The following is a 26,677-nucleotide window of genomic DNA, read 5'->3' on the forward strand; positions in this document are numbered from 1 at the left end:
TTGTTTTTATACTTGATTAATTTATTTGTGTTTTAGCTAAAATTTTATATATTGTTAAAGTCAACTAACACTATTTACATTTTGAATTTAATAAGTTTTTAAATTAAGTAAAACCGATATATTTCCGAGTAGCCCTCCTTTGTTGTACTAAAATTAAAAAAGTTAATAGGAAAAACTGAACAAAAGACAATAATTATTGCGCAAATAAAAATATTTATTTGAATGCATAAGATGATGATTATGTTCATACATAAGATATTCGAAATTTTAAAGAATGGATCATAATATGATAGATTTATAATTTTGAAATCTAAATTTATTGATATTATGATGAAATATGAGTCGTATAATTCATTAATCTAAAAATACTGTTAATTGATTAAATCAAAATTGTTTACTTAAGTCAAATTTAGAAAAATTATTTCTTAGATTTTGACTTTGAGTAAGAGTATGACTTTGAAGAGTAAGAATAAGAATATCCAGATCCTGATCCAGAAGATTCATCTCTCATCTGCTCTACTTCAGTTGTCTTTGGTGAATCTTTAGGAGTTTCTTTCTTTTCTTCCTTCTTTGGCTCTTCTTCTTGTTTCTTTGGTTCTTCTTGCTTCTTTGGCTCTTCATTTGGAACGTCCTTTGGTAACTCGATTGGATGATCATCCTTTGGAGATGATGAGCTTCCGTCAGACTTATCAGCATCTTCAACTTTGTTTGTGTTTCCTGCAGTTGGATCGACCAATTGTCTTGAAACTAAGTTGTAGTAAGCACCTTTCTTAGCAACCAACTCGTCATGTGTTCCTTGTTCAACGATCTTTCCTGCATCGAAAACATAGATGATCTTTGCATTTCTGATTGTTGACAATCTGTGAGCGACAATGACTGATGTTCTGTTCTCCATGACCTTGTCAAGAGCGATTTGAACCTTCTTCTCAGAACCTGCATCCAAAGCTGATGTAGCTTCATCACACAACAAAATTGCTGGATTCTTAATGACAGCGCGAGCAATTGCAACTCTTTGTTTCTGACCACCTGACAATTTAGCGCCTTTTTCACCTGCAAGAGTTTCATATTTCTTCTCAAGCTTGTCAATGAACTTCTTTGCATTTGCAATTTCTGTTGCGTTATCGATTTCTTCCTGTGTTGCATCTTTCTTTCCGTAGATGATGTTCTCTTTGATTGTTGTTGAGAACAATGTTGGTTCTTGATTGACCAAGCCAATCTTCCTGTGCAACCATCTTGGATCGTATTCCTTGATATCACGGCCATCGAGCATGACAATGCCATCTTGTACGTCGTAGTATCTCTCGATGAGTTGGACACATGTTGATTTTCCGGATCCGGAGTGGCCAACTAAAGCAGCAACAGTGTTTGGAGGAACTTCGAAGGAAACATTGTTGAGAACGTTGACAGGGCGTGTTGGATATTGGAATGTGACGTTCTTGAACTCAATGTGTCCCTTGAATTCTTCTGGTTGAAGGCCGCCTTCGAATGGAATTGCTGGAGTATGTTTAGTTAATTTGAGAATTCTTGCACCGGCAGCAACAGCTTTTTGTTCACCGGACATTGATCCTTGGATCATCATGATACCCATTGTACCCATCATTGTGAACATAAAGCATGACATCATGTCTCCGATTAAAAATGATTTGTCGCCTTTCATGGATTTCTCGACAAGTGTAGCACCGAAGTACATGTTGGCAACAACATCTGTCCAGACAATTGTCATGACGATTGTGAACATCGCAACGACAAGATATCCGATGACTTGTTCATGCTTTGTGGAAATGAGGGATGTGGACTTAAACCTTTCGATTTCGTCATCTTCACGGTTGAATCCACGTACTGTATGGATGGAGGATAATGTTTCTTCGGCAATTGTCATTGATTTTGCAAGAACCGCAAATCTGAGGGTTGATCTCTTGATGATGAATGGCATGAAGATCATAATAGCGATTGAACAGACTGGAATGACCGCACATGATACTAAAGCCAATTTCCAAGAATAAACAAAAGCCAGAACGATACCTGTGATAAATTTGGCAATGTTTTCGATCTGTGTGCCCTTAATTGTGCCGAAAGCATCTTGAACCATTTGTGCATCTTCACTTAAAAGTGTCAAAATGCCACCGATTGGAGTGACATCGAAGAATGTGACTTCTGACATCATCATGTTCTTGAACAAATCACGTCTAATTCTTGTTGAGAGTCTTGCACCGAGTCTAATCCAGCAAAATGTCTGGAAAAACTTTGCAATACCTGCAATTGCTGCAATAACTGTGACCCAAATGCAATAAAATGAAATGTCTGGCAAAACATCTGCGACTGGATAGGTTGGGTCCTGCTTATTCATGTAAACAGACATACCATATTCGGAAAGCTTGTTGAGGATTCTTCCGAATAAAAGGAAAGAACAGATTGGTGCGCCACCTGAAATAAGTGCTGGGATTAAGGCTACAATGGCTTCTGGATTACTGAACATAACTTTATAGAGAATTCCGCGCGCTTCCTTCTTCTCCGAATCGTCTACCTGGATCTCTGACTTCGATTTGGAGTTAGAGTTGGATTTGCTCTCGGAGTACTCCGAAGAGTTCCTTCGCTGTGTTGACATCCTTTCAAACTGAATTTGACTGTCTCTAGGTATGAAGAAAAAATTTTATAAAAAAACACATTCAAATTTTTGAGATGATGTAAAACCGAGATTTCAGGAACATGAATTAAAAAATTTAATGCATATGTTGTTATTAGTGTAATTAGATGGATAAAAAATTGAATAATACATTCAATTTTGACAATGAGAAACCCATTGAATTTATGGTTAATCAACGATGATTATTCTTGTAAATAATGATAAGGATTCATCATGTGATAATATTTCGCAATACATTTCCCTGAAATACTTAAAAATTCTCCCAGCCACTTTAATTGATATAAGATTAACAACTTTAATAGCTGAAATTGATATATTTATTGAAAATGCAGCTTATTTGTTCTGTCGGTTTCGAAATTTATTATAAATAATTTCCGCTCAGAATTTGAAAATGCTCAAATCTTAAAAAATATGTGAAATTATTATATATGTTATCATAAATAGCAAAATTTATTGAGCAAGTATGCTATTATTTATTATGACTGAAGATATAGAGAATAACATATTCACAACTTTACCTTCAGGCGAAATGTACTATCGATCATATATGCACAGAGAAAATTTACAGTTCGTTGCTTCAAGTCAAACGTACCAATTCTTTATTACGATGAGTGTTGATGGCTTCATTAAATTTTGGCATGCAGATAAAACCGAAATCGAATTTGTTAAACAAATACAACCACATGAAGGTCAATTTTGTTCGTTTTCTGTGAGTGAAGATGATGAATTTATAGCAATTGGAACAAACAGTGGGAAAATCATCATATGCAGAATTCAGTCATTCGAGATGCTTACAAAAGTAGATTTTGGAGTTCGCACAGAAGTAAATTTATGTTATATTAAAGATAAATCTGCCTTAAATCAATACTTAGCAGTTAGTTTAGGAAATGAAAAATCAATTAAAATCGTAGATCCATTCAAAGAAGATCTAGAAACGCAAATTATTCGTGAATTTACTTTAAATTCTTCTCCAATTACATCAATGTGCTTTTCATTTGAGAAAGAAATTGGCCTTTCTGTTGACAAAAAAGGTATGATTACATTTTGGGATATATACGGTAAATGTCCTGATTTTGGATATACTTTATTCCAATCTAACTTTATGGAATTAATGAGTATCAAAGGAAATGGTAATAAAGTCGTATCTTCAGCATTTTCTAATAATGGCCGCTATTTCATAGTCTGTTGTTCAGATTGGACAATTCGTGAATTTGATATCGAAACTGGTAAGATTGTCCGCAGATTTAGTGATGAATTAGATGGTTCTAAGACTTATGGATTAGACACAGATATGTATAACTCAAGAGTTAACCTTGAAAAACAATGTCGAGAAAATAATTCTTATTTTAGTGCAATGTTTGATAGAACTGATAGTATTTTAATAATTCCTTCCGCATTTGGTATCAAATTCTATGATTCCCAAACAGGAACATTACTTCGAATTATTGGTCGAGTTGAAATGCAAGAAAGATTTAATTCTTTAGCATTTCTGAAGTCAGATGTTCCAATGTTGTTAGCATCAGCATTCAACAAACAAAGATTCTACTTATTTACCAATGAAAACGGAAAATCCGGAAAACGTGACGCTTTCAACGAAAAAGTCACCGAAGAAGTTGTTAAAGCAGTCACGAAAGTACCACGTGTATTGGCATCATCATTACCACGCGTTGCGACTTTGCATACAATGATGGGAGACATTAAATTCGAGATGTTTCCTGAAGAATGTCCTTTGACAGTTGAAAACTTCGTGACTCACTCGAAGCGAGGATATTACGACAACACAAGAATCTTTCGTGTCGAAAGAGACTTCTGCATACAGATGGGAGATCCAACTGGCTCTGGTATAGGTGGAGAATCTATCTGGGGAGGTTATTTCGATGACGAAAACTTGGATAATGTAATTAATAATTTTTCAGAAGCATGGATGGTTGGTATGGCCAACGAAGGTAAGAATACGAACGGATCACAGTTCTTTATAACTACTAACCCTGCTCCATCATTAAATGGAAAGCATACTTGTTGGGGAAGACTCGTTTCAGGGAAAGAAACGATTCAAAAAATCATGACTGTCGAAATTGATAAATACAAGCATCCATTAGATCCTATTCTCATTGTCAATATAACATTTAGCAACAACTTGTAAAATAATATCTTGTTTGAATAAATATTTATTTTTCTTAGACTTTTTAAACTTCAAACAACAAATCAAGGTTAGATCTATTATTAATATAATGCTCTTAATTCTAATGATCATTTTGATATGAAAAATTAATTTAAATAGTAAGAAGGAACGATTTTTATTGCTTTTTATTTTATCGCCTCCTCATTGGTGCACGTTTAATAACAAATTTGGGTTTTATACTGATTTCCGGATAGACATTTTTTCCAATGAAACAATTTTCAATATAAAAATGAGAAATATCATTAAAATCGTAATTTTGTTTTAGATCAGTAAATTTGACATTTCCTCCTGTACGTGTTGACTGTGATTCAACATATGAATCTGAAATAGTCAATGTGAAATCTGCTTCAAATTGCCGAAACATGAACTTGGCAGTGTTACATAAAAATATGCAATGATCCACATTAGTTGTTAAAACGCCTAAAAAAAGAACTTGATCGTTATCTGTTCCACATTTATTTCCAAGAACATTGCAATAAGTAACCGTTTGTTTGTAATCCATACTATCTCCATTTATCCAGAATTCAAGGGATACGCTCCCAATTTGATTGTTGTTTATGAAATTTGAAAAATTGCAGGTACCTGAACTTTCGTCAAGGATGCTCTCTATTGATGAATATTGATTGCATTTGTTGTATGTGCTATTAATATTCGATATACGTATATTACCATATGTAATACTAATTGTTACACTTCCTATCGATTCACTTTCACCGCAGTTAGAAACAGAAACATCATATGCATAGTTTTTATAAGAAGCAGAAATTTTAACAAATTGACAAAATGCTATGTAGCTGATTGCTTTTGAATTAGAATAGAAAGTTCGTTGTTGGACAAATTGGCCTTCTTTGCACTGATAGTAAACAGATCCCCCATTTGAATCGGAGCCACATTTGTTAAATATTGAATCTTCAAGTAATGTGCGGATTGCGTTATATCTTTTAATGTATATTGCTCCGTTCGTTTTGCATTCCTGAAACGAACAATCATAAATGTGATAATTTGAATTACCTGTTGTAACATAGATTGCTCTCCCATCCCGCGTCTTCTCAGATTTTGCTGTGTTTCCAAAATATTCAAACCAGCTAAATTTAAGTTCTTCTATGGTTCTTGAGATACGTTTTTGAATGCACTGATAATTAATTAAACAGATACAAGTAAGATTGAAAATAATAATACCTCACTTTTCGAAAAAATCGAAACTGCAAGGATCTCCGATTCTCGATATGATAATTTATTTGATTCCGGGGGACACCCCGGTTATCAAATATATTTATTAGAACGGAAAATCTCTCACTTTTCGAAAAAATCGAAACTGCAAGGATCTCCGATTCTCGATATGATAATTTATTTGATTCCGGGGGACACCCCGGTTATCAAATATATTTATTAGAACGGAAAATCTCTCACTTTTCGAAATTTTTTTAACAAAAATATGGCATTCTTAAATTATAGTTACATGTTATTTCACAATCATTATCATTAAAAAATTCAATTATTCAAGTTGTTTTGTCCCGACGGTTTTTACGGTTATAAAAATGGTTGCGAACTCAATCCATCAGCAAAATGTCGGTTGGGGTGCCCTTCTTGGCCTCCTGAGTACTCACCAAGATACCCCCAGCTCCCGCAAAACACCTCCCTTAGGTGAGCATTAACTGATGACATGAGTTAACAATTCTACAAAATCATCAAGCATGAAGGTTTATGATTTATAAATCAAAATCTCAGAAACTGCTTGACTTTGCAAGTTGCTGTCTTTACCGGTTACTCTGCTGCAATCTCTTTTCTGATTGCAGGCAAAGTTCTGCATCCTGAGGACTTTGCCTTGCAGATATGCTTGTAATCACTACGTGAGCAACTTGGTGTTGCAAGTTGCTGTCTTTACCGGTTACTCTGCTGCAATCTCTTTTCTGATTGCAGGCAAAGTTCTGCATCCTGAGGACTTTGCCTTGCAGATATGCTTGTAATCACTACGTGAGCAACTTGGTGTTGCAAGTTGCTGTCTTTACCGGTTACTCTGCTGCAATCTCTTTTCTGATTGCAGGCAAAGTTCTGCATCCTGAGGACTTTGCCTTGCAGATATGCTTGTAATCACTACGTGAGCAACTTGGTGTTGCAAGTTGCTGTCTTTACCGGTTAGCTTTTTTTGAAGTTTCTTCGCATCTTATATAAGCTCTAGATCAATATTTATCATCAGAATTTGCATCTCATAAAGCACGATATTAATCAAATAGGCAAATTTCATTCGGAGTCTCTCATTAAATGAGAAACTCCGAATGAGATTTGCTCTAAGGTAATGTACTTGTTATGCTTGGCCTAGAAGCAAGGAGGAAATATGTATATGGTTTGTTTATACTGAAGTTATCTGGAATTCTCTCAATTGAGGATTCAAATCCAGATAACAGCAGTATAAGTTAATATTGTTGTGCACCTCAGGTTGTTCATAGGCCCGAGAACGAGAAAAGAATTTATGGTGTGAATTGGCTCGATATATACCTACGCTCTGTAAAAAATACGTTATATTTTCTTTCATATGAGAAAATGTTTTTCTTTTTATAATACTATGTGCTTTGTTACTTCATAAATTGTCTATTTTTCTTATTAAAACCTATTTTTTCCGTGTGATTCGGAATCTACGCATTCAAAAAATGCGTTTTCCGCTCTCAGAACGCGAAAATATGAACTACATGACGAGATAAATCGATTTATTATGTTCCTAAATATTCTCATTTTTCAATTTTGCTCAATACTCAAAAATAAGCAGACTCTCAAATAGAGAACATAAAATAACTCATATTTATCATATTAAAATTTTGAAAAAGTCTCCCGAAAAAATCATATTTCGAAAATTTCGAAAAAATAAGTACATTTTGGCTAAAGAAAAAAGAAAAATGTTTTTTTTTTGAATTTTTGATGATAATATGCACTCCTGACGGTCGCAGTGTCTCATTCCGGAGACATTGCCTGTGTATGTCTCCCAGAATGGCATACTGTTCCGCATTCATAACTTGAATGCGGAACTTTGACCGACAAGAGTGCATTGTGCACTCTTGTTGGTCTGCATGTGTCATTCCGGGAGACATTGCCTGTGCATGTCTCCCAGAATGGCATACTGTTCCGCATTCATAACTTGAATGCGGAACTTTGACCGACAAGAGTGCATTGTGCACTCTTGTTGGTCTGCATGTGTCATTCCGGGAGACATTGCCTGTGCATGTCTCCCAGAACGAGACAATTTATTGCAATCAAAATACGATTGCAAAACTTTGACCGACAAGAGTGCATTGTGCACTCTTGTTGGTCTGCATGTGTCATTCCGGGAGACATTGCCTGTGCATGTCTCCCAGAACGAGACAATTTATTGCAATCAGAATACGATTGCAAAACTTTGACCGACAAGAGTGCATTGTGCACTCTTGTTGGTCTGCATGTGTCATTCCGGGAGACATTGCCTGTGCATGTCTCCCAGAATGAAACAATTTATTGCAATCAGAATACGATTGCAAAACTTTGACCGACAAGAGTGCATTGTGCACTCTTGTTGGTCTGCATGTGTCATTCCGGGAGACATTGCCTGTGCATGTCTCCCAGAATGGCATACTGTTCCGCATTCATAACTTGAATGCGGAACTTTGACCGACAAGAGTGCATTGTGCACTCTTGTTGGTCTGCATGTGTCATTCCGGGAGACATTGCCTGTGCATGTCTCCCAGAATGGCATACTGTTCCGCATTCATAACTTGAATGCGGAACTTTGACCGACAAGAGTGCATTGTGCACTCTTGTTGGTCTGCATGTGTCATTCCGGGAGACATTGCCTGTGCATGTCTCCCAGAATGGCATACTGTTCCGCATTCATAACTTGAATGCGGAACTTTGACCGACAAGAGTGCATTGTGCACTCTTGTTGGTCTGCATGTGTCATTCCGGGAGACATTGCCTGTGCATGTCTCCCAGAACGAGACAATTTATTGCAATCAGAATACGATTGCAAAACTTTGACCGACAAGAGTGCATTGTGCACTCTTGTTGGTCTGCATGTGTCATTCCGGGAGACATTGCCTGTGCATGTCTCCCAGAATGAACAATTTATTGCAATCAGAATACGATTGCAAAACTTTGACCGACAAGAGTGCATTGTGCACTCTTGTTGGTCTGCATGTGTCATTCCGGGAGACATTGCCTGTGCATGTCTCCCAGAATGGCATACTGTTGCATTCATACTTGAATGCGGAACTTTGACCGACAAGAGTGCATTGTGCACTCTTGTTGGTCTGCATGTGTCATTCCGGGAGACATTGCCTGTGCATGTCTCCCAGAATGGCATACTGTTCCGCATCATAACTTGAATGCGGAACTTTGACCGACAAGAGTGCATTGTGCACTCTTGTTGGTCTGCATGTGTCATTCCGGGAGACATTGCCTGTGCATGTCTCCCAGAATGGCAACATTGTTCGCATCATAACTTGATGCGGAACTTTGACCGACAAGAGTGCATTGTGCACTCTTGTTGGTCTGCATGTGTCATTCCGGGAGACATTGCCTGTGCATGTCTCCCAGAACGAGACAATTTATTGCAATCAGAATACGATTGCAAAACTTTGACCGACAAGAGTGCATTGTGCACTCTTGTTGGTCTGCATGTGTCATTCCGGGAGACATTGCCTGTGCATGTCTCCCAGAATGAACAATTTATTGCAATCAGAATACGATTGCAAAACTTTGACCGACAAGAGTGCATTGTGCACTCTTGTTGGTCTGCATGTGTCATTCCGGGAGACATTGCCTGTGCATGTCTCCCAGAATGGCATACTGTTCCGCATTCATAACTTGAATGCGGAACTTTGACCGACAAGAGTGCATTGTGCACTCTTGTTGGTCTGCATGTGTCATTCCGGGAGACATTGCCTGTGCATGTCTCCCAGAATGAGACAATTTATTGCAATCAAATACGATTGCAAAACTTTGACCGACAAGAGTGCATTGTGCACTCTTGTTGGTCTGCATGTGTCATTCCGGGAGACATTGCCTGTGCATGTCTCCCAGAATGAACAATTTATTGCAATCAGAATACGATTGCAAAACTTTGACCGACAAGAGTGCATTGTGCACTCTTGTTGGTCTGCATGTGTCATTCCGGGAGACATTGCCTGTGCATGTCTCCCAGAATGGCATACTGTTGCATTCATAACTTGAATGCGGAACTTTGACCGACAAGAGTGCATTGTGCACTCTTGTTGGTCTGCATGTGTCATTCCGGGAGACATTGCCTGTGCATGTCTCCCAGAATGAGACAATTTATTGCAATCAAATACGATTGCAAAACTTTGACCGACAAGAGTGCATTGTGCACTCTTGTTGGTCTGCATGTGTCATTCCGGGAGACATTGCCTGTGCATGTCTCCCAGAATGAACAATTTATTGCAATCAGAATACGATTGCAAAACTTTGACCGACAAGAGTGCATTGTGCACTCTTGTTGGTCTGCATGTGTCATTCCGGGAGACATTGCCTGTGCATGTCTCCCAGAATGGCATACTGTTCCGCATTCATAACTTGAATGCGGAACTTTGACCGACAAGAGTGCATTGTGCACTCTTGTTGGTCTGCATGTGTCATTCCGGGAGACATTGCCTGTGCATGTCTCCCAGAATGGCATACTGTTCCGCATTCATAACTTGAATGCGGAACTTTGACCGACAAGAGTGCATTGTGCACTCTTGTTGGTCTGCATGTGTCATTCCGGGAGACATTGCCTGTGCATGTCTCCCAGAATGGCATACTGTTCCGCATTCATACTTGAATGCGGAACTTTGACCGACAAGAGTGCATTGTGCACTCTTGTTGGTCTGCATGTGTCATTCCGGGAGACATTGCCTGTGCATGTCTCCCAGAATGGCATACTGTTCCGCATTCAAGTTATGAATGCGGAACTTTGACCGACAAGAGTGCATTGTGCACTCTTGTTGGTCTGCATGTGTCATTCCGGGAGACATTGCCTGTGCATGTCTCCCAGAATGGCATACTGTTCCGCATTCATAACTTGAATGCGGAACTTTGACCGACAAGAGTGCATTGTGCACTCTTGTTGGTCTGCATGTGTCATTCCGGGAGACATTGCCTGTGCATGTCTCCCAGAACGAGACAATTTATTGCAATCAGAATACGATTGCAAAACTTTGACCGACAAGAGTGACATTGTGCACTCTTGTTGGTCTGCATGTGTCATTCCGGGAGACATTGCCTGTGCATGTCTCCCAGAATGCAATTTATTGCAATTCAGAATACGATTGCAAAACTTTGACCGACAAGAGTGCATTGTGCACTCTTGTTGGTCTGCATGTGTCATTCCGGGAGACATTGCCTGTGCATGTCTCCCAGAATGGCAATTTATTGCATCATACTTGAATGCGGAACTTTGACCGACAAGAGTGCATTGTGCACTCTTGTTGGTCTGCATGTGTCATTCCGGGAGACATTGCCTGTGCATGTCTCCCAGAATGAGCAATTTATTGCATCAAATACGATTGCAAAACTTTGACCGACAAGAGTGCATTGTGCACTCTTGTTGGTCTGCATGTGTCATTCCGGGAGACATTGCCTGTGCATGTCTCCCAGAATGAACAATTTATTGCAATCAGAATACGATTGCAAAACTTTGACCGACAAGAGTGCATTGTGCACTCTTGTTGGTCTGCATGTGTCATTCCGGGAGACATTGCCTGTGCATGTCTCCCAGAATGGCATACTGTTCCGCATTCATAACTTGAATGCGGAACTTTGACCGACAAGAGTGCATTGTGCACTCTTGTTGGTCTGCATGTGTCATTCCGGGAGACATTGCCTGTGCATGTCTCCCAGAATGGCATACTGTTCCGCATTCATACTTGAATGCGGAACTTTGACCGACAAGAGTGCATTGTGCACTCTTGTTGGTCTGCATGTGTCATTCCGGGAGACATTGCCTGTGCATGTCTCCCAGAATGGCATACTGTTCCGCATTCATAACTTGAATGCGGAACTTTGACCGACAAGAGTGCATTGTGCACTCTTGTTGGTCTGCATGTGTCATTCCGGGAGACATTGCCTGTGCATGTCTCCCAGAACGAGACAATTTATTGCAATCAGAATACGATTGCAAAACTTTGACCGACAAGAGTGCATTGTGCACTCTTGTTGGTCTGCATGTGTCATTCCGGGAGACATTGCCTGTGCATGTCTCCCAGAATGAAACAATTTATTGCAATCAGAATACGATTGCAAAACTTTGACCGACAAGAGTGCATTGTGCACTCTTGTTGGTCTGCATGTGTCATTCCGGGAGACATTGCCTGTGCATGTCTCCCAGAATGGCATACTGTTCCGCATTCATAACTTGAATGCGGAACTTTGACCGACAAGAGTGCATTGTGCACTCTTGTTGGTCTGCATGTGTCATTCCGGGAGACATTGCCTGTGCATGTCTCCCAGAATGGCATACTGTTCCGCATTCATAACTTGAATGCGGAACTTTGACCGACAAGAGTGCATTGTGCACTCTTGTTGGTCTGCATGTGTCATTCCGGGAGACATTGCCTGTGCATGTCTCCCAGAATGGCATACTGTTCCGCATTCATAACTTGAATGCGGAACTTTGACCGACAAGAGTGCATTGTGCACTCTTGTTGGTCTGCATGTGTCATTCCGGGAGACATTGCCTGTGCATGTCTCCCAGAATGGCATACTGTTCCGCATTCATAACTTGAATGCGGAACTTTGACCGACAAGAGTGCATTGTGCACTCTTGTTGGTCTGCATGTGTCATTCCGGGAGACATTGCCTGTGCATGTCTCCCAGAATGGCATACTGTTCCGCATTCATAACTTGAATGCGGAACTTTGACCGACAAGAGTGCATTGTGCACTCTTGTTGGTCTGCATGTGTCATTCCGGGAGACATTGCCTGTGCATGTCTCCCAGAACGAGACAATTTATTGCAATCAGAATACGATTGCAAAACTTTGACCGACAAGAGTGCATTGTGCACTCTTGTTGGTCTGCGTGTGTCATTCCGGGAGACATTGCCTGTGCATGTCTCCCAGAATGGCATACTGTTCCGCATTCATAACTTGAATGCGGAACTTTGACCGACAAGAGTGCATTGTGCACTCTTGTTGGTCTGCATGTGTCATTCCGGGAGACATTGCCTGTGCATGTCTCCCAGAATGGCATACTGTTCCGCATTCATAACTTGAATGCGGAACTTTGACCGACAAGAGTGCATTGTGCACTCTTGTTGGTCTGCATGTGTCATTCCGGGAGACATTGCCTGTGCATGTCTCCCAGAATGGCATACTGTTCCGCATTCATAACTTGAATGCGGAACTTTGACCGACAAGAGTGCATTGTGCACTCTTGTTGGTCTGCATGTGTCATTCCGGGAGACATTGCCTGTGCATGTCTCCCAGAATGGCATACTGTTCCGCATTCATAACTTGAATGCGGAACTTTGACCGACAAGAGTGCATTGTGCACTCTTGTTGGTCTGCATGTGTCATTCCGGGAGACATTGCCTGTGCATGTCTCCCAGAATGGCATACTGTTCCGCATTCATAACTTGAATGCGGAACTTTGACCGACAAGAGTGCATTGTGCACTCTTGTTGGTCTGCATGTGTCATTCCGGGAGACATTGCCTGTGCATGTCTCCCAGAATGGCATACTGTTCCGCATTCATAACTTGAATGCGGAACTTTGACCGACAAGAGTGCATTGTGCACTCTTGTTGGTCTGCATGTGTCATTCCGGGAGACATTGCCTGTGCATGTCTCCCAGAATGGCATACTGTTCCGCATTCATAACTTGAATGCGGAACTTTGACCGACAAGAGTGCATTGTGCACTCTTGTTGGTCTGCATGTGTCATTCCGGGAGACATTGCCTGTGCATGTCTCCCAGAATGGCATACTGTTCCGCATTCATAACTTGAATGCGGAACTTTGACCGACAAGAGTGCATTGTGCACTCTTGTTGGTCTGCATGTGTCATTCCGGGAGACATTGCCTGTGCATGTCTCCCAGAATGGCATACTGTTCCGCATTCATAACTTGAATGCGGAACTTTGACCGACAAGAGTGCATTGTGCACTCTTGTTGGTCTGCATGTGTCATTCCGGGAGACATTGCCTGTGCATGTCTCCCAGAATGGATACTGTTCCGCATTCATAACTTGAATGCGGAACTTTGACCGACAAGAGTGCATTGTGCACTCTTGTTGGTCTGCATGTGTCATTCCGGGAGACATTGCCTGTGCATGTCTCCCAGAATGGCATACTGTTCCGCATTCATAACTTGAATGCGGAACTTTGACCGACAAGAGTGCATTGTGCACTCTTGTTGGTCTGCATGTGTCATTCCGGGAGACATTGCCTGTGCATGTCTCCCAGAACGAGACAATTTATTGCAATCAGAATACGATTGCAAAACTTTGACCGACAAGAGTGCATTGTGCACTCTTGTTTGTCATCCACTATGATACTTAGAGAAAATACTTTACTTACATTATTTAAAATATTAATTTCCCTATTTAATATTTATTTATTATTTTTTGTGCTTTATATTCCCTATGGCATGTACTGAACTATTTTATAGACTCTACCGAGCTATCTCCACATATAAACATTTGACAATAACACATATATACTCTCTTCATATTCTAGTCTCATGACATATTATTGCAAAAGCTATATTTATACAGCATACCTCATAAAGTCTCATTATATCCCTATCTAAGCGTTCAAAACCTATTTTCCCCACGTAATCTGATTCTTCAGGCTCCGCTGATTCGATTTCTGCTGTCAGATCGTGAAAATATGAATCACATAACAAGATAAACACAAATCCAAAATAATAATGTTTTCTTCAAATTGACTCTTCCACGATATTCATATATTTGTTATTAATTCCGTTTTCCCTTACAAATGTATTTAATTTTCTGAATAATACGTATTATAAAATGAATATCTCAAAAACTAAATTAAAAAATTAATACTGGGTAATAACTAGATATATTGTGACTTTTTGAATTCACACACTTTTGGAAAAAATTGAATTTTTCTAAAATGATGTTGTTTTTTTACGGAAAATATCAAGTTGGGTAACTTGTGTTTATCTTGTTATGTGATTCATATTTTCACGATCTGACAGCAGAAATCGAATCAGCGGAGCCTGAAGAATCAGATTACGTGGGGAAAATAGGTTTTGAACGCTTAGATAGGGATATAATGAGACTTTATGAGGTATGCTGTATAAATATAGCTTTTGCAATAATATGTCATGAGACTAGAATATGAAGAGAGTATATATGTGTTATTGTCAAATGTTTATATGTGGAGATAGCTCGGTAGAGTCTATAAAATAGTTCAGTACATGCCATAGGGAATATAAAGCACAAAAAATAATAAATAAATATTAAATAGGGAAATTAATATTTTAAATAATGTAAGTAAAGTATTTTCTCTAAGTATCATAGTGGATGACAAACAAGAGTGCACAATGCACTCTTGTCGGTCAAAGTTTTGCAATCGTATTCTGATTGCAATAAATTGTCTCGTTCTGGGAGACATGCACAGGCAATGTCTCCCGGAATGACACATGCAGACCAACAAGAGTGCACAATGCACTCTTGTCGGTCAAAGTTCCGCATTCAAGTTATGAATGCGGAACAGTATGCCATTCTGGGAGACATGCACAGGCAATGTCTCCCGGAATGACACATGCAGACCAACAAGAGTGAACAATCCGCTTTCTCCTTTGAAATCCAACATTCTAATCACATCTACATTAATAAATTGTTATAAAATACTAATCAAAGATCCAATACAATTCTACTATCTTATTCACACATTACCAATGTTAACACCTCTTATAACTTAAATTATTTCATAAAATTTGTTTTTATATCTTATTATTTTCTCATAATGCTTCTAATACATCTCTAATTTCTTACATTCAAACACCAATATCGTCATACTATCATAAGCACTTAATTTTTTCAAATTTTAGACTTAAATTTGAGCTACATTTTCATCATCATTTTTAGCCTTAAGCTTCTATAAGGTTATAATACATTATCGTAATATTCTAATATTTATGATTCTTACTACTCAATTCAATATAATCATATAAGTCACTCATAATCAGGAGCATAATTTAAAAATCTATAGCTCATATTTTGACAATTATATATATAGATGATGCATATTGCAATTCCGGTTTCAACACGATCAAATGTCAAACCATGATAAAATATATATCAATTTACAAAATATCGATTAACATTAGAATCCATATCTAATTCCATCAATGCACAAGTTGTAAATGCTTAATTCATCTTTGAGAAACGTGAATAGCACAATTTTATAAGATTATTTGTTGAATATTTAAAATATAAGCCAAATCGAATCTGTTGTATATTACTTTAGTTTATAATTGAATGTTAAATGTGCTCAGATAAATATTTGAGTCAGATATCGCATTTTCTAATTTCAAAATTTATCTCATGAAGTTAGAATTTATTTGATCATACAACATCATATTAGTCAAACTAGAGTTCAATTGCGATTCCAAAATGGAACAATTGCTTGTTTTATCAAAATGTTAAAATATTAATCTAAAAAACTTAATATCTAACCAAAACATTCTAGAAATATCATATACATGTATATGCAATCTAAATGCACACGAAATACTGAAAATTAAAAAGAATATTTATGAGATTATTAAATCTTATGCATTTCAATGAAGAGTCGATAATTATCATCTCTATAGGTTATATATCAACATATGAGTTTTTGGATTGACCACTACTATACTAATGTGATCAAATTAATCTGATTTCTTGAATTTTCATTTGAAGCATTCGCAGTAGTAGGAGTACCTTCATATATTAACATATTAAAAAATTGCGCCCAGATTCGCAGTTTAATCATGATTTTAAGATTGCATTAGATTTCGAAATGCAGAAAAAAATCACTTTAGATTCCCTTCAAACTCTAAGCATAAGCATGTCTCTATATGAGGAAACTATTTGAGCTATTCATTTGGCGGCCCAAAAACTCATGTTGCCTGAGCGCAGAAAATACCAATTTTTGGACCCTGGGTCATGCATGTTTTCTAAATGTTGGAAAAGTAGGGTATTTATCTTGTGGTTGAAATGGCAAAAAATACCATTTATTCAAAACTAATATGGTAATTATATTGTTAGAAAATATATGAAGAAACAATTCATATGTTGACAAAAAATTCCACACATTCAATTTTAATTTGAGTGTTACAAGTATGACGCCATATGTTATGCACTTTTTCAATAAAATTATGATTTTTATTTTGAATTGAAAAAAAATGCAAATGAATTTTTTAATCTTCTGTAAATACTAATTATAATGAGATGGTCCAAAGAAATATGAAAATTTGTCATTGTTTTCAATGATTAGCTTGATTTTAACGAAACTTTAAAATCGAGAATTGAAAAGCAGTCACAAAAGTACCACGTGTATTGGCATCATCATTGCCACGCGTTGCGACTTTGCATACAATGATGGGAGACATTAAATTCGAGATGTTTCCTGAAGAATGTCCTTTGACAGTTGAAAACTTCGTGACTCATTCGAAGCGAGGATATTACGACAACACAAGAATCTTTCGTGTCGAAAGAAATTCCTGCATACAGATGGGAGATCCAACTGGTTCAGGCATAATATTTTTTTACCTTCTACATTAGAAATATCGTTGATACAAACTGTAAAATAATGTGCGGAGGCGGTGACTCAAATAGATTTAGATCGAACCGTTTTATTTGTATAATTCAATTGAAAACATCTAAAAAATAATACAAATTTTATATTTGGATCAAACCATATATAAAATTTCGAGATTTTGAGAATGAAAAGGAATGTTTGTCATGCTTTTGATTGATAGTGGCTCGGTTATCAATTATATGATTCTACCAGTAAAAGACACCAGTCCGATTAAAAATGCCGTTGTACCTATGAATTTTTTTTTCAGAGGAATCTTTCAAAATAAACTCAGTTTCAACAATGAAGGAATTCCACGTGGCATATGGCAAGAATACTATGGATATCCAGCAGAAAAAATGTACAAATATCACAAACAATACAAAGCCTACAATTTCAAAAAACTTCTTTTTAATTTTTAACGAATTTTAAAGATTTTTCGGACAATATCATTAATTGCAGCATTGATTCTATAAAATTACTACATTCAATATGTACATATACTAATATCAATCGAAATTCAGGAGAGGGTGGTTGCATCTCCTTTTTGGGTAAAAGCTCCATTATTCAAGACAGATTTTGTGCTATAAAATCTTACACAAAAGATATTGGATTATATTCTTATGTAAATGTCCAAATAGATTCAAACAAAAATTCAATAAATTTTAGTTCCATCTTTCAATGTGGACATGATAACACCGGAAGTTCCAGTATATTCCATCAATATGGATCACAAACTCTTATTTCTACAAATATCACTAAAACAAGATGTCAAAAATGGGCTGGTTATAGTTTTCATTATAGTCCAGTTAAGATTAATTTTTGCTGTTTCAACTCTAATGACAATCATGAATCAAACTATGTATGCATGAAACATATGCAAACAAAGGATTCAAATATCAAAAAATCTATATTCAAAAACAACTCATGTGAAACTAATATTTCAAATTGAGGCCTTCTTTATTCTGATTCATCAAATATTATTGTTTCTGAATGCATTTTCATCAAAAACAAAGCGAATCATACTTTTGGTGCAGGCACGCAGGGAATTTTAACAGTAATAAATTGCACTGGAGATGACTTATCTGCAAATAGTTATGATGGTACAATTAATACAAATAAAATGATGACTAATTCTTTTAATTTAAAGCTTTCACTTCTTTCATTAGGAAAATGTGAAGCAGAATTTCCATTTATTTTATATAAAAGCAATACCAAACAAAATATTATCCCATTTAATATATTTAAATGGTATTATTTTTGAAATTTTATTATCAGCATTATATTTAATTTTAATGTCACTGGAATATCATTTGAAGTCCTTATAAAATTGGCAAATTCCTTATATCATTTTGCTGGCTCATTTCAATTTATTTTCTATCTGAAAAATCTCAATTTAACATTAAAAAAAAGTTGAAAAAGTTGGCAAAATTTAAATGTCGTGTGTTTACTAAGGAAAATTTAGATCAAGAATTGTTAGTAGAATTGTGTGAACGAAGAAGTTCGACTATTTCTTCACGTTTATACTCTAATGCTAAATTAAGAGCTGTTTTTCCATGATTCTCTGTTTCATTAATAAGGGCACCATGTGAAATAAGAAAATCGGCTACTCTTTTATTTCCCTGTATTGCTGCATTATGAAGAGCTGTTCTTCCCTCCCTATCTTTTATTAATATCTGTGCCATATGAAATAAGAAGTTCGGCAGTTTCAAAGCAATTATTACCTATTGCGTAATGAAGTGCGCTTCCATCCATGGCATTTGATGCATTAACTTGTGCACTATGTGAAAGAAGAAGCTGAACTATCTCTTTGTTATTTTTCTGTGCCGCATAATGAAGAGGAGTTTCTTCATATTGGTCTTTAACATTGACATTTGCACCATGTGAAAGAAGAAGCTCTGTTGCTTCTTTTCTATTCTTCCATGCTGCATAATGAAGAACTGTTTTGCCGGTATTATCTACTTCATTGACATTTGCACCATGTGAGATAAACAATTCCATGAGTTTTATACTATTATTATCTGCAGAATTATGAAGAGCTGTTTTTCCCAATTCATCTTTTTCGTTGATATTTGCTCCAAGTGAAATGAAATATTCACAAAGAGATGGAATAGCAAACATTGTCGAATAAACAAGGCATTTGTTAATGTCATTAGTTTGATCGAAATAAATTAAAAATGCATCAAGATTATTAAATTTTGCGCAATTAGATAAATTGATCTTTATATCGCATTCATTCATCAAGAATGAAACAAAATCAATGTTATGTGCAATGATTGCAAATTCCATGCATTTGTCATCTGGTTTTTGATGTTTCAAACATTCACTCATGATCTCTGCATTTCCACCAAAAAATGAATAACGAAGACATGTTTGGGTTATTTTGGAGTTAAATTTTGACCTTAATAACTTGAAACAATCAGCTGCTCCGTGGTAACAGCATAATTCAAGTAATGATAACCCATCGTAATAGTATGGGTATAATTTTGTTCTAAGTAATTGATCTTGATCAAAATCATCTAATCTTGTAAAGTCGATGAATTTATCAATGTTGTTATCCATAATTACTCTATAAATTGTATTTTCTGCATGTATATCAAGATTTTCTGATTGAAGCTCTCCGAAATCTTGAGAGTTGTCTAATTTAATTCCATATTCTTTATAAAACAAGAAGTTGGATATATTTGAAATATTTGTGACCTCAGTTACATGATATTCATCAGTTAAGAATTTGGCAAGAGTCAAATATGACTTTATATAACGATTGTTATATTGAATCATATTCAAAATATCCTTCACAATATTATGAGGAAGATACATCTTTGAATCAATCAATTCTGATTTGATCAAATTGTAAATTGAGATTAATTCTTTTTCATTGTCCATTTTTAACCTGTACAAAGTTACGCGCAAGTCAATATAACATTTGTATGTACTTCTCAATTCATTGTATTTAATTCGTTCAATGTCTTGATCACACATGAAAAATTATAAAAACCAAACCTCCCCTATCGTGATTTCTCAGCCTATATCGGCGCGCAGCGTAGCAGTGCGCCGATAGATAGCGCTATTAAAAAATTCTAAAGTGTGAAGATATCATAAGTGATCATAAAAAGCAATAATCTAATAAAAAACTTTGAAATACTGGACTGTTTATAAACTGTAATGATACTTTTTAACCTTTGAAACATAAATGTTCATCAACCAATTATAAATGTTCAAAAGGACCCCGTGGTATAGACTTATTGATATGGTATGGACTTTTTTTACTAACGTTACAATGCTTTTTGAAACTAGCGCGCCGATAGAAATAAATCAATTAATTTTTAAAGATTTATAGGTGCGTAGCGCCCCTAGATAAAAGAAAATTTGAATAGTGAACGTTAAATGACTGAAGGGAATGATCCTAGCTTGGTCACTACTGCTTCGCTGAAAGGAAGAGAAACGCCAATTGAAGGTATTCAAACCAAAAAATCGAATAGGGTTCTAATTGAAACTCCATCAATGCCTTTTGAAACAGAATCTTATAAATTTAGGCAAACCGCAACAAAATCACAACAACAAACATCACCAAGTCGTCGTGCACCGCAAACCTCATCTGGAAAACGAATTAAAGAAGGATTATACTCTATAAAATTCAAAGATTCAACATGGACTCACACAGATCCTGATGTTCCAGACCATTACGCCAGTCGAGAAGAAATAATTGAAGTGTTAAACAACTTTGAATCTGCCATAAAGTCATTAACTGGTGTCGATGATACAAAAACTGCTGCTGCAATGCAAAATATTACAGATTTACTACTAGAGCAATTGGCATGCATGTTGCGTGCTGAGTGTAGAGAGCAAGTCCTAATAGTCGAGAAATCACGTGAGTCTTATGCAGAAGTTTTTTTATTACTTAGAAAAGAAATTAACAAAAATAGAGATGAGATGGATAAGCTCAAAAACCATAACGTTCAATTAGAAGCTGAGTTAACTAAAGTAATCGATACTTCATCTGAAAGAGTTAACGAAATTCAATTTGAATGTGAAAGACAACTTAAAGCAAAAGATGAGGAGATGGAACTTCGTAAACAAGAATACGATCTATCAATGAAGCGTTTTCTTGAGCAAAAATCTCAATTAGAAGAACATGTAAAAGCATTACATCGTGTTTTCTTAGATTTCCAAAGCGACTCGGTTTATATTACTCTAGAAGACCTTAAACAGAAACTTGCTAATACAGAAAAGAAATTACGTCATAAAGAAACAGAAATTCAAAAATTAAATGAGAAAATTGACAAACATAAGAAGCAAATACTAGATTTACAAGCCCAAAAAACAAATGTTGATCAAGCAAATGGGGAGCTTCGTAGAAAACTTCAAAATGCGTTGGCATCAAAAGGTCGACTCGAACGTCAGCTTGAAATTCAACAATTTGGCGAAGAAGAAGATGGAGATAAAAAGAACAAGCGTAATATGTTAGTAGATTCCACTCCATATATCAGTGTCCTTCAAAAATTAAATCAGATATATGATAAAATCACAGATATTCTTCAACGCTCCAATGTAAATATTCCTACTCAACAGCAATACACAGACGATATCGATAAGGTCCTTCTTTCCGGAAATTCAAGTTTAATGATTCAAGCTGTTGAAAAATGCGTCATTGATGTTCTCCAAACCACGGAGAGTCTTGGTAGTGTTGATATTCACGCTGAAAATGACTTTGCTTCCGATATAAACCAGAATCCTCGCTTCCTTCAGTACATTGCACCTCACATTGATGTTCCTTTGCCAAATACTCAGTCATCTGATTATAATCCGTTCCAAATCATTCGCCAGATCTTCCAAGCCAAGTATCTTCAAGACGAATGGATGAAGCGAACTGGCGGACAAGTTCAAAGATTCCCTGAATTCATCATATCCTTTTTCAGCAGAAATGACGAATCTCTTTTTGTCGCTTTAACAAATGCTGCTCGATTATGGAGATGCGTTTCAGACGAGAAATACAACGAGATGAAACTATTCAAAGCATTTGCACTTGAAGAATACACTTGCGATGAGTTGACTTTCTTCTTAAGATGCAGATACCTTTTGTTGGGTCTTCCTGTTATCGACAGCCAAAGTCCGAAGAAAATCATGGTGGATATCAGTGAAATCAAAAACATGATGAATTCAGTCGTCGGACAATACTCCCATGTTGCGCAATCTGTACTTGAGAAAGCTGAGAAACAAGCGAATAATGAGAACAGAATTGATTACGCAGAATTCATGGTAATTTTACTTGAATTCTATGAAAGAGAAAGAAGGAAGCGCAGAAATGCAGTGAGATTGATGTTCCAATCAAAGAGATACATGCAAGGAAACATCAAAATTGGTTTCGAAAACTTTGTTGCTTTAGTTAAATCTCTTGGTTATCAAGGTGATTCTCAAACAGTTTTCGAATTATATAGAGAGGCAACGATGGTTTCTAAAGGTGATTTAACTTTAGAATCATTGTTAACGGCCATGGATTCGATGGGATTCCACTTCTATTCCATCGAAGCTCCTGTTACTTTGCTTCATAATACTCCTGTTACTGAACTGAAAAGAAGTGACTTGTTCAAGAGATGGATAAGATTTGGAAGATGGTTCGAAGGATTCCTGAGACCATTGGGAACATTTGATACATGGTTACACGCGGAATTAAAACAGGCAGTAAAGAGAGTTGATAACATTTTCAAGACGAATTCTCCCGTTCCAGTGATGTTTAATGAATACCGAAGATTGTTGGATTATTTCCAATTTATGCTCGATATGCTTGCAGAAGGATCTAAGAATCCAATGACTCCTGAGAAAAGCAATAGAGAATTATTACTTATGGAGAATTTAGTTGATTTGTTAGTTACTCATGTTGTCACTGAATGTGACAAAGATTATATATTTGAAGAGCTAACAGGTCAATAGAATTATTATATTGTTTTTGTATATATGTAAATTTGTTTGATATTTTATGAATTCCATTGTTTTTCAACTTTGAAATTTTGAAATTCACATTTTAAACATTGATATGTAAAACTTATCTCTTTTCATAATTCCTACTGGAAATATATGTTATTGATTGCGAAGGAAGAAGGATTTTTAGTTTTCCGTTAAATCCAAGTCAATTGAAGAAAAAATGCAACACACTTAATGGTTAACATCCTATGATTAATTTAACATCTGCTATTGTTCCTATCAAGCTACAATAGATGGATATAACAATTAGATTTGGAATATTTTCAAATTTGTTTCATTTAAAAATTACTTATTTTATGTATCAATAAGTTTATTAACTAATTATGAAATATTTAATATAAAAAATTTAAAACAATTTTTTAAAATTTGATATCTAAACAAAAAAAAATCATAATTTCTTTATCAAGAACTTGTATACATTTTCTCCTGACTGGAAAGACGAATTTGCCTGAGAAAGTCTCTTAACTAACTCAGAAAACGTCACAGTCCACAAAAACCTTGCCTGAGGGTTGTGGTTTTCAGCAGCAGCGTAAAACTTGGATGCGATGTTCTCCAGGTACATTATATCAGTGAAGAAATCCTCTCTTCCACTCATTATCAGGATATCAACTGCAATTGAAGCGAATTTTGTTGATTTATCCGCTCCCATCAAGTTATTTAACTGTATGAAAGCATCTGTGATCTTCAAAATCCTTTCTCCGATTGGAAGATTTGCATCTTCACTAATTTTGTGGGCGATTTCGTAGTAATGCTGGTTACTTGTGTTCTTTTCCAGCATTATTCGCAATCGCTCGGACTGAATGAACTTAGAAATGTAAGAATCGTTCATTTCGGGAATTAATTCGTCTTTCGGGTAGATATTGGAGAGATTTAGAGCGCAAAGATATACATATGGGCTGTTTAAATTAGTATCGTAAACCGATTTAAGAGTGTTGATAAATGCGATATCTTTTTGCGCGATTGTGTGGAGAGGGATTTTAGAAGGATCTGGGAACTTCTTGCTGACGTCCATCTGCGATAGAATGATTTCCATCCTGTTAAGGTCCAAGGAAAAGATCATTTGGCACCTTTTAAGTCCGATATCTGTTGAAAGCCACTCAAAGAAGCTTTCGAAGTTGGACTGGGCCTTATTAATTATCTTCTTCTGTTTCTTATACACGTAATCGATGAATCCTTCCGTTTTCATGCTTTTTACGTGATTTAATGTATCTAATACGGCCGGAGTTAGAGGATTGTTAATAACTTCGAGAGGTTTGAGTCCATTATTTGAAGCAAGAAGAATAATGTGCTCGTAATCTCTCTTGAAGTCTGGATTTTTCTCAATTACAATTTCCGGTTCTGGTTCGTAGACAAGAGGCATGAATTTGGATCTGTTGAGGGACAAAAATTTTTTGTAAGAGAAAATAATGCTGCCTGGGAACAAACTGTTCGCATATTCTGGTTTGCATTTTAATGAAGCGACTTTGCTTCCTTTTTTTATCATTTCGCCGCTGAGAAATGCATGGAATAATGTATTAGTCTCGAGAGGTGATAGAATCGAGGATGTTGTCTGTAAATTCATATCTGAAAAAGATAAAAATGGAGAAGTAAACGTGTCTGAGTGGAATGAGCTCAAAATTACTTTTGCTATGGCAGATTCTGGATTACTTGCTGCGAAATTCAAAATTTCCATCAATTCTTCCATTGGAGATTGAGTTTTGTTGTTGTGTTTGAATGTATTGTAGGCTTTGGACTGTGAGGAGAAGTAGAACGTGAAAAATTTGATTGCAAATAGAGGAAAATTCGAAATTAAATTTTTGGTAAATTCTTGATGTTTTTGGGTTAAAACTGAGAAGCCTTCCTTTATTGAGTCAGTAAAGACAGCAATAACGGATTTTTCTGGCGTAATAGAGTAGTTAAAATGATCCCACAAAATATTGTTAAAATTCGAGATAGAATCGTACAAAGAGGCGCACATGTGCATGACAAGTGGTCCATCTGTGTACTTGAGTGTCGAAAATATGATGTTTGCACCGATTTCAACGAATTCTGGAGTCATAAAATAAAAACAAAGAGAAGGAAACGTTAAATAGCCAAATAACTGGGATGAATAGGGATCATTCGTAAAGTAAGAAATGATACATGGAATGTATTTATCTGGATCGCCCATCATATTGCCAATACATGAAGTTATAATTTGAATTATCTGTACTGGATATGTATGCCAGAGAACATCTGTTTCTTTATGAGCAATTTCATAAGGATGCGGCGTGTTTTCCTTCATATTCAACGGAAAACTGTATAATGTAACTAATCGTAAAAAATAACCAGAACGAGCCGTTGAAATTGTTAAGATAACTGAATCTTGATACTTTTTCTCCATTCCTTTAACGGATGCACAGTTCTCCCAATGAACTGCTGTATAATCTAATTCTTCCATAATTTTTTCAACTGATGTCAAAATTCATACGATCGCGGAAATTGTATTTTTCATGTTTGATCATGGAATTATTAATAAATTATGATGGATAATCTGTACTTTCAGCAATTCGCTAAATAGGTTCATATTCATAAAATTTTAATTCGATTTTGTTGCTAGAGGGTCGGGAAATGCGAAACATAGCTCTCTATTCGATATATATACTATCTGTGCATAATAATAGCAATAATTTCATATATTTAAATGTTTATTATCAAAACGTTAGCCTTCTAGCATGCTAATATCTATTGAACAGATCTGGATATATTTTGTTATAGTAGAACTTTCCAATATAATACGATGCTATTTATCTCAGCGCTGGTTTCATATCTCATGAAGATTACCAAATGTTTCGTTTTTCGCACAATGAAAAACGTGAAATGGGATAACTTGACATTATTGTTCAGCTTGTAAATCTCCCATATAATGGAATAAGAGTTTTCCAAATGAGAACAAATATTGGAATTGTCTAGGAGACAAAATGATAATATTATTTCTTTTGTTGGCTTCATTGTCATAACGTTAGATCGTTTTCTTGATTTAACAAGGTTAAACCTTTTCTAATTCGAAATTCAAATTTTCAAAATGTTGAATTCATTGCATCCTTGGGTTAAATATTATATATTTTAATTTTGATCCTAT

The 26,677-nt window shown here is 36.1% G+C and overlaps 6 protein-coding genes across 6 annotated transcripts, besides 1 other annotated feature; 2 read left to right on the forward strand and 4 right to left on the reverse strand.

Moving 5' to 3' along the window:
• Nucleotides 1-352: 352 nt before the first annotated feature.
• On the reverse strand, nt 353-2,625 carry TVAGG3_0530660 (mitochondrial ATP-dependent permease MDL1 family; the record flags this gene model as incomplete). Its single annotated transcript, XM_001581893.1, has 1 exon — nt 419-2,605. One exon carries the CDS (start codon nt 2,603-2,605, stop codon nt 419-421), a length of 2,187 nt encoding a protein of 728 aa, XP_001581943.1.
• A 497-nt stretch (nt 2,626-3,122) lies between these two features.
• TVAGG3_0530670 (peptidyl-prolyl cis-trans isomerase protein) lies at nt 3,123-5,957 on the forward strand (the record flags this gene model as incomplete). Its single annotated transcript, XM_001581894.1, has 1 exon — nt 3,123-4,787. One exon carries the CDS (start codon nt 3,123-3,125, stop codon nt 4,785-4,787), a length of 1,665 nt encoding a protein of 554 aa, XP_001581944.1.
• Nucleotides 5,958-7,048: 1,091 nt separating this feature from the next.
• Nucleotides 7,049-7,738: a mobile genetic element.
• Nucleotides 7,739-12,382: 4,644 nt separating this feature from the next.
• Nucleotides 12,383-12,682, reverse strand: TVAGG3_0530690 (uncharacterized protein; the record flags this gene model as incomplete). Its single annotated transcript, XM_051237581.1, has 1 exon — nt 12,383-12,682. The coding sequence occupies one exon, from the start codon at nt 12,680-12,682 to the stop codon at nt 12,383-12,385; it is 300 nt and encodes a 99-aa protein (XP_051095405.1).
• A 6,220-nt stretch (nt 12,683-18,902) lies between these two features.
• Nucleotides 18,903-19,728, reverse strand: TVAGG3_0530700 (Ankyrin repeat family; the record flags this gene model as incomplete). The annotated part of the gene is made up of 1 exon (XM_001581895.1): nt 19,062-19,280. One exon carries the CDS (start codon nt 19,278-19,280, stop codon nt 19,062-19,064), a length of 219 nt encoding a protein of 72 aa, XP_001581945.1.
• A 1,254-nt stretch (nt 19,729-20,982) lies between these two features.
• TVAGG3_0530710 (uncharacterized protein) lies at nt 20,983-23,555 on the forward strand (the record flags this gene model as incomplete). Its single annotated transcript, XM_001581896.1, has 1 exon — nt 20,983-23,526. The coding sequence occupies one exon, from the start codon at nt 20,983-20,985 to the stop codon at nt 23,524-23,526; it is 2,544 nt and encodes an 847-aa protein (XP_001581946.1).
• A 371-nt stretch (nt 23,556-23,926) lies between these two features.
• TVAGG3_0530720 (uncharacterized protein) lies at nt 23,927-25,999 on the reverse strand (the record flags this gene model as incomplete). Its single annotated transcript, XM_001581897.1, has 1 exon — nt 23,966-25,996. One exon carries the CDS (start codon nt 25,994-25,996, stop codon nt 23,966-23,968), a length of 2,031 nt encoding a protein of 676 aa, XP_001581947.1.
• Nucleotides 26,000-26,677: the final 678 nt, after the last annotated feature.

This window comes from Trichomonas vaginalis, chromosome II (genome assembly GCF_026262505.1).
Source record: "Trichomonas vaginalis G3 chromosome II, whole genome shotgun sequence".
NCBI lineage: Eukaryota > Parabasalia > Trichomonadida > Trichomonadidae > Trichomonas > Trichomonas vaginalis.